Source organism: Drosophila novamexicana, unplaced genomic scaffold (assembly GCF_003285875.2).
Source record: "Drosophila novamexicana strain 15010-1031.04,08,12 unplaced genomic scaffold, DnovRS2.1 tig00000974-arrow-arrow-pilon, whole genome shotgun sequence".
Lineage (NCBI taxonomy): Eukaryota > Metazoa > Arthropoda > Insecta > Diptera > Drosophilidae > Drosophila > Drosophila novamexicana.
In genome coordinates this window covers 287,617-296,586 of record NW_020824834.1, presented here as the reverse complement: position 1 = coordinate 296,586, position 8,970 = coordinate 287,617, and the positions used below count along the sequence as shown (strand labels likewise).

The 8,970-nt window shown below is 38.2% G+C and overlaps 1 protein-coding gene across 1 annotated transcript; it reads right to left on the bottom strand.

The window, feature by feature from the left end:
* Positions 1–1,147: 1,147 nt before the first annotated feature.
* On the bottom strand, positions 1,148–2,046 carry LOC115765516. The gene is made up of 2 exons (XM_030709134.1): positions 1,444–2,046; positions 1,148–1,393 (listed from the first exon to the last, which is right to left on the bottom strand). Exons 1-2 carry the CDS (start codon positions 1,977–1,979, stop codon positions 1,309–1,311), a joined length of 621 nt encoding a protein of 206 aa, XP_030564994.1. The 5' UTR covers positions 1,980–2,046; the 3' UTR covers positions 1,148–1,308.
* Between the last annotated feature and the right edge of the window lie 6,924 nt (positions 2,047–8,970).

The window sequence follows — 8,970 nt, the reverse complement described above, 5'->3', positions numbered from 1 at the left end:
AGCAGGAAGGGAGCTGAATATTGAACACAGATTTTAGGCTTTCAATTCCTGATTTACTAATTTCAAGCATGGGCTTGTCTACACAAGCATTTGATTAACTGACTATTACAAGAATAGGGAATAAATAATAATCAATCTAGTAAGAAACTAAAAACTTTTGCCTTAGCATTTATCAGAATTAAAAATGTTGCATGGCGGCTTTTACTATATTAAAAAGGATCACATACCCTTTGAAAATATTAATAAGAGCTAGCTGGCTGTCAGAGGGACCAACTGGACTCGCAGAAATAAGCTATAAGTGTTAAGCCGCGTTCTTTTAGGTCCACGCTGGCAGCCAACAGTTTCCGACTGGCTAGAGTCCAATCCGAACACTCTTATGATTAGCCACTTTAATATTTACCATAGCGTTCTTGCTTATAATAATTGCAAGCACGGCTGCTTTAGGCGATTAGTTTGCGGCCCTCGTGCTAGGTCGTTGTAGATTCGAGAAAATCCACTGCTGCACCCAGCTTAAAAATTGCATTAAATATGTATCTATAAAATCATGTTAAAAAGGATGAGCTTGCCGCTAAAAGGACGCTACTTGCGATGCTGGATGCTATTCAAATTAGTGAACAGAAAATGTTGCCTGGCGGCACTTGGCATATTTGCCTGATGCTTAACCGAGTTGGCACACGCACAACACCCACCCAGATCGAGAGCCGATCTGTGCAGTGTAGTTAGTGGCAGATATATTGGCATTGCGGAATCGCTAAAGTGCTCGACAATGGCACTTGTTCTGACAATGTTAAATGCGCGCTCTTTGGCTCTGCCTGTCAACTCAACTCAAGTGGCCCAGTACCGCCCAGCCAGTCCCTACAGGGGCAGGGAGCAAGGCTTGTGACTACACCAAAGCATCGGAAGTGCACTTGTCACAATCATTGACATCAATGCGTCGCAGCTGGCTTTTTAGCTGGCGGTCGGTGGGGGAAAAGTACCAGCAGCAAATTAGAGAGCGAGGAAGCCTAAATGCTTTTCCATACAATTGAACTGTTATTACTGGTTGTTAGTCCGATAGCCAAAATATGGCCAGAGCCTTTCACCTGCTATAAAATATACCCACACTTATTGCCCACTCATTTTGTAAAATAGCGTGGGTTAAAAATTGCATAGCGCTGTTCGATTTATTATCACGCCAAAGCATTTTCCAACATATACAAAGAACTCATTTTCCGTCGTTTACCACAAGCAATTTCAGAACGTATATATGTATAACATATGGGTATACATCCATAAAATTACACAGCTTTGTAAATCCAATAGACATGGCTATTTGGTATTTATCTTAAGGCTGTTGTAATTGAATTTGCTTCTATATGTGGGAGCTTGCTCTAGAATAATTGGACCACGTTTGCTGAAAAATGAGTATTAAATAAGTGAGCAGAAAGCACAAAGAAAACTAACCAGGCACAGTAAAACTGACTCAAATCCTCGTTGTCGGTACCTTCAGTCCCTCTAGTGCTCTTCGATCCCTGGCTTCTTAAAAAAGTGCGCATTTGATTTCTAAAGTAATACGGACACCGATTACTACAGTTATCTATAATTCCTCCCAATGCGCGTGTAAGCAGTCTCTCCATTTGCTCTTCCGGACTGGGATCGTCAAAGATCTGTGGATTTACGTAGTGCATTATCCTAGACACAGTGCGCTCGTAGTCAAGAGGTAGCCCAGTTAACCGATCTACACGAAACAATCGAGGGACCAGATTCCTTGGCTTAGGCTTGGTCCGCACTATCGTTTTGCGCCACACACGATGGACAGTTGGTAGCTCCTGACGTTTGGATGTATTTCGGAAGCTCTGCTTCAGAATTCGCTGCTGCTGACAGAGAACCTTATTGTTGGACTTGGCATATTTCGGTATCAGCTTTTTATGAGCTGAGTTAATATTTGTAGGACATTGCTTGTGTTTCCTTTGGGTCCTAGTAAGATGTTTAACAGCCATACTCAGAATAATTAATTACTTTAAATTTTGTTTGTCTCGAAATATATAAATTTTTATATTTTCTTTGTTTTAAAATTTAAATGGATTTGTTTTTAAACACAATGATTGCTAGATGAATACGAAAAAAGGTGAGGAATTCTATCGCCTAATGATTTCTGTCGAATCGGAGAATCGATGGTACATAATGGAAGAGTTGCAAAGCAGATGATAGAAAGATAAGTAATTATTTAATTTGTATTTAATTAAAAAAAAACCCAAATTATTGCACATGTATGTATGTATGTGTGTAGACATGTTTCAAGTTGCTGTGGCCACAGGCTACTTAACTTTTGAAACATTGTCAGATATAATAAACGCTTGCTGTGCATATTGTTGCAAATGACACCAACATAAACGAACAGCATGCGAGCAGCACATCCATCTGCTCTTATGTTTGTCTGTGCCTGGGCCTGGGCCTGTGCCTGAGAGACCGCATTATTGCATTGCAGCTAACAATAGCAATTGCAATTACTTGTACTTGATGTAAGTATGTACAAATGTAAGTAGTCGTTGGTGTGCAGCATGTAGCCCGATATATGGCCAGCCAAAGTCAGTGCTATTGAAATACGAGAATACTTATACACACATGCATTTATATATACATACATGTCCACTCACGCACATGTGCACGATGGGCTGCAATGGAAACTGCACAAATAGAACAAAAGCAATATAATTAATCATCAAAGAACAAGCCAAGCAGAAACAGCATGATGCTTAGGAACAACAGCGATACAAGCGCCAATCTCCATTTCATAACAATGCCAGGAGTGTAAATATTGTTGCAATGCCATACGATGCATTGCAAAAGCAAATGTTGCAAATAAAGTTGCACTTTAAAATTCACGGATATTTCACCTTGGCTTTCGCATCAATTAAATTTTAACGAGGTTGCGACTAAGGTCAACACAAAGATTACATGTCAGTCAGGGGTGCATGTGTATGTGCGGTCAATACGGGCACTGTTTGTCAAATATGTGTACAATTGTGTGCCTGTATGAACAGGTCAATATCAAAACTTAAATAAATAAATTTCAAATAAAACTGCATGATGCTGCCTAACTTTACTAATCATTACCAACTAACTAAAGCATCGATGTTTTTTATGTAGACATATATGCTTTTAAATGCCTACTTGTAGGTATGTATTATTGACTTTGAGACCTGGAAACGAGGTATTTCCATGTCGATCACTCTCATCAAGGGCAATTTACTTGTGCTTACTGAACAACACGAAGCACAACAAATTGGGGGGGTTCTCTGAAGAGAGAGAAATTGCGCGTTGAGCAAGTGAATGGAATGGGTATAGATTTTTGTGCATTATGTCGAAATAAATGGATTTTACATGTTACAACAAGGCGGTCGATAGTCACTTTCTGCGCCCAATGTGTAAGCCATGGTAGTGTCAACATTGACAATAACAATGATAACAGACATTAACAACAATTAACATATAACGAGGCATTTAAAACTCATTTCATACCCACACAAAAAGTTCATAAACGTTCTGTTTTTATGCGAGTGACCGGGAGACTAAGAAAATTGTCGAATCGAAGTCGAAAGGTTTGCATCAATATGATGAACACAGGCAGAATTTCGATTTTTATAAAATCCGAGGGGTCTTAATTATATTAAAACATTATAATAACCAAAAAGAATCCGGCTTTGATTGAAATACACATTCAAGTTTATCTGCAACTTATAATCAAAAGAAGTACATTTGGTCGAATACCACAAGAGCGAGGCTTGCATATTATATTACAAGCTCTTACCCGTGTAAAGTGGATGTTGCCACCAGCCAGCGACATGACCGCAGAGCCAATTCAAGAGCAGAAGCAACTCGATTTAATGGAAAATCGACCACAAAAACAGTAGCAACTTGACCGATTCAGAAATTGCAACATACGCTGACCACTCCAAGGAAATAAGACAAAGACCCTAACAGTGCAGCAATTGACACGCTCTTAGTAAGGATAGCAGGGATAGCGCTTTGCGGTGCTACTCGGCACGCAATTAGGAAGTTTAACCACAGCCTGCACTGAAGCTGAAGTATCACATATTTAACATCCCCTAAGCATGAATACATGAGAATGAAAGCTTGACCATCAGAAAATCATTAATGCTTTATATTTAATAGGTGGTATTCCGAGCCCAGATCTAAATAGATTACATTTTCTTATTTATTAGAAATCATAGTATAAAGTGATCTACTCTTGGTTAGCCTTCATATAGACTCTTACGGAATTTACATGTGCATACGCCTAAAAATATTTAAGCATTTCCCTAATACTTTCAACCCCCAGACATTCAGTTATTCACTCAGTTTAATATATTTATAGGGTGGATCTTCGATCCATCCATACTGGCGCCTGCCAGGATATTGGATGGGGTCAGTTTATCGAGGGTTATCGTGGCCTGGGCGCCACTTGATGTTGACAACGTGAAGCACAAGTTTTAAGAATAAGAAACGCGAAAAGTGTACAAATAAGCCGACAATTGCAGGTTCACCTCCTCCTACACTACGCGATTTTCAGCAAAGTAATTCAAGTGTTCCGTGAAATGAGTCGAAAATTGACATTCAATTTTCAAGACCATTGCACATTGCCAAGCGTGGCCACGCTGCATGAGATCGCCCAAAATAAAGGTGCGCTACGGATATCCACTGCAATGCATGGCTTTAAGCATTGCACTTAATGGATATCGACAATTGTAGCAAGTGCCAGAAAACAGGCTGTCACGACTTTCAACTCATATTTACGATGGCAATTATTTTTCCACGAAAGTATATACAGGTGATATTAACCAAATGCTAAATCTTAGGGAACTTTAGATAGATTAAATGCGAGTTACAATTTAGTCAAAAAATGAAAACAAATAAAACCTTCGACTCCTTTAGTGCGTGTAAAAGAATTCTCTCAGCGACCTTTGAAAATGAGTTTGAAACCAATCGAGCGGTACACAATTTAACCACTGTTGTAGGCGAACCTAAACAAATCGCTGAAACACACATTCATTAAGTGCTTCTGTAGAGCTCTGAATATAAGTTTACGGCAAATCGGTCAAAACCACAAATCAAGAATAATATAGCCAGATTTATATGCCAAATTGATATAGAGGCCAAACCTTGTGCAAATCTGATGAAATTTGACCGAGTTAAAGGGCCGAATATTTTGACCTATGACTTAAATCCTGACCCAGTACCATTTTCACTTAAGTTTTGACCCAGAATTATGTTGTCGGATTTAGATGCCAAATTGATGTACAAGCCAAACCATGAATAAAAAACCAAACTTTATGAAAATTGGGTAAGATTTGCCCGAGTTATGGGGGTGAGGAATGTGACCTATGTCTATATATGTAGGTCATTTAAGGGTACCATTTTCACTTGAATTTTGACCCAGAATGATGTTGCCAGATTTAGATGCCAAATTGATGTACAAGCCAAACCATGAATAAAAAACCAAACTTTATGAAAATTGGCTAAGATTTGCCCGAGTTATGGGGGTCTGGAATATGACCTGTGTCTATATAGGTCATTTGAGGGTACCATTTTCACTTAAGTTTTGACCCAGAATTATGTTGCCGGATTTAGATGCCAAATTGATGTACAAGCCAAACCATGAATAAAAAGCCAAACTTTATGAAAATTGGGTAAGATTTGCCCGAGTTATGGGGGTCTGGAATATGACCTGTGTCTATATAGGTCATTTGAGGGTACCATTTTCACTTGAATTTTGACCCAGAATGATGTTGCCGGATTTAGATGCCAAATTGATGTACAAGCCAAACCATGAATAAAAAACCAAACTTTATGAAAATTGGGTAAGATTTGCCCGAGTTATGGGGGTCTGGAATATGACCTGTGTCTATATAGGTCATTTGAGGGTACCATTTTCACTTGAATTTTGACCCAGAATGATGTTGCCGGATTTAGATGCCAAATTGATGTACAAGCCAAACCATGAATAAAAAACCAAACTTTATGAAAATTGGGTAAGATTTGCCCGAGTTATGGGGGTGAGGAATGTGACCTATGTCTATATATGTAGGTCATTTAAGGGTACCATTTTCACTTGAATTTTGACCCAGAATGATGTTGCCAGATTTAGATGCCAAATTGATGTACAAGCCAAACCATGAATAAAAAACCAAACTTTATGAAAATTGGCTAAGATTTGCCCGAGTTATGGGGGTCTGGAATATGACCTGTGTCTATATAGGTCATTTGAGGGTACCATTTTCACTTGAATTTTGACCCAGAATGATGTTGCCGGATTTAGATGCCAAATTGATGTACAAGCCAAACCATGAATAAAAAACCAAACTTTATGAAAATTGGGTAAGATTTGCCCGAGTTATGGGGGTGAGGAATTTGACCTATGTCTATATATGTAGGTCATTTAAGGGTACCATTTTCACTTGAATTTTGACCCAGAATGATGTTGCCAGATTTAGATGCCAAATTGATGTACAAGCCAAACCATGAATAAAAAACCAAACTTTATGAAAATTGGGTAAGATTTGCCCGAGTTATGGAGGTGAGTAATTTGACCTATGTCTATATAGGTCATTTGAGGGTACCATTTTCACTTAAATTTTGACCCAGAATTATGTTGCCGGATTTAGATGTCAAATTGTTCCACAGTTCAAACTATGAACAAAAAACCAAACTTTATGAAAATTGACCAAGATTTGCCCGCCTTATGGGGCTGGAGAATTTTGACCTATGTATGTCTAAATGGGATACTTAAGGGTACCATTTTCACTTGAATTTTGACCCAGAATGATGTTGCCAGATTTAGATGCCAAATTGATGTACAAGCCAAACCATGAATAAAAAACCAAACTTTATGAAAATTGGGTAAGATTTGCCCGAGTTATGGGGGTGAGGAATGTGACCTATGTCTATATATGTAGGTCATTTAAGGGTACCATTTTCACTTGAATTTTGACCCAGAATGATGTTGCCAGATTTAGATGCCAAATTGATGTACAAGCCAAACTATGAATAAAAAACCAAACTTTATGAAAATTGGCTAAGATTTGCCCGAGTTATGGGGGTCTGGAATATGACCTGTGTCTATATAGGTCATTTGAGGGTACCATTTTCACTTAAGTTTTGACCCAGAATTATGTTGCCGGATTTAGATGCCAAATTGATGTACAAGCCAAACCATGAATAAAAAGCCAAACTTTATGAAAATTGGGTAAGATTTGCCCGAGTTATGGGGGTGAGGAATGTGACCTATGTCTATATATGTAGGTCATTTAAGGGTACCATTTTCACTTGAATTTTGACCCAGAATGATGTTGCCAGATTTAGATGCCAAATTGATGTACAAGCCAAACCATGAATAAAAAACCAAACTTTATGAAAATTGGCTAAGATTTGCCCGAGTTATGGGGGTCTGGAATATGACCTGTGTCTATATAGATCATTTGAGGGTACCATTTTCACTTGAATTTTGACCCAGAATGATGTTGCCGGATTTAGATGCCAAATTGATGTACAAGCCAAACCATGAATAAAAAACCAAACTTTATGAAAATTGGGTAAGATTTGCCCGAGTTATGGGGGTGAGGAATTTGACCTATGTCTATATATGTAGGTCATTTAAGGGTACCATTTTCACTTGAATTTTGACCCAGAATGATGTTGCCAGATTTAGATGCCAAATTGATGTACAAGCCAAACCATGAATAAAAAACCAAACTTTATGAAAATTGGGTAAGATTTGCCCGAGTTATGGGGGTCTGGAATATGACCTGTGTCTATATAGGTCATTTGAGGGTACCATTTTCACTTGAATTTTGACCCAGAATGATGTTGCCGGATTTAGATGCCAAATTGATGTACAAGCCAAACCATGAATAAAAAACCAAACTTTATGAAAATTGGGTAAGATTTGCCCGAGTTATGGGGGTCTGGAATATGACCTGTGTCTATATAGGTCATTTGAGGGTACCATTTTCACTTGAATTTTGACCCAGAATGATGTTGCCGGATTTAGATGCCAAATTGATGTACAAGCCAAACCATGAATAAAAAACCAAACTTTATGAAAATTGGGTAAGATTTGCCCGAGTTATGGGGGTGAGGAATGTGACCTATGTCTATATATGTAGGTCATTTAAGGGTACCATTTTCACTTGAATTTTGACCCAGAATGATGTTGCCAGATTTAGATGCCAAATTGATGTACAAGCCAAACCATGAATAAAAAACCAAACTTTATGAAAATTGGCTAAGATTTGCCCGAGTTATGGGGGTCTGGAATATGACCTGTGTCTATATAGGTCATTTGAGGGTACCATTTTCACTTGAATTTTGACCCAGAATGATGTTGCCGGATTTAGATGCCAAATTGATGTACAAGCCAAACCATGAATAAAAAACCAAACTTTATGAAAATTGGGTAAGATTTGCCCGAGTTATGGGGGTGAGGAATTTGACCTATGTCTATATATGTAGGTCATTTAAGGGTACCATTTTCACTTGAATTTTGACCCAGAATGATGTTGCCAGATTTAGATGCCAAATTGATGTACAAGCCAAACCATGAATAAAAAACCAAACTTTATGAAAATTGGGTAAGATTTGCCCGAGTTATGGAGGTGAGTAATTTGACCTATGTCTATATAGGTCATTTGAGGGTACCATTTTCACTTAAATTTTGACCCAGAATTATGTTGCCGGATTTAGATGTCAAATTGTTCCACAGTTCAAACTATGAACAAAAAACCAAACTTTATGAAAATTGACCAAGATTTGCCCGCCTTATGGGGCTGGAGAATTTTGACCTATGTATGTCTAAATGGGATACTTAAGGGTACCATTTTCACTTGAATTTTGACCCAGAATGATGTTGCCAGATTTAGATGCCAAATTGATGTACAAGCCAAACCATGAATAAAAAACCAAACTTTATGAAAATTGGGTAAGATTTGCCCG

What these genes read in the sequence shown, in the direction of transcription:
- LOC115765516 (XM_030709134.1), bottom strand. Translation starts at nt 1,979, where the DNA reads ATGGCTGTTAAACATCTTACTAGGACCCAAAGGAAACACAAGCAATGT. An exon ending in AGTCAGTTTTACTGTGCCTG is followed by an intron (nt 1,394 to 1,443) that starts GTTAGTTTTCTT and finishes CTCATTTTTCAG; the next exon opens with CAAACGTGGTCCAATTATTC.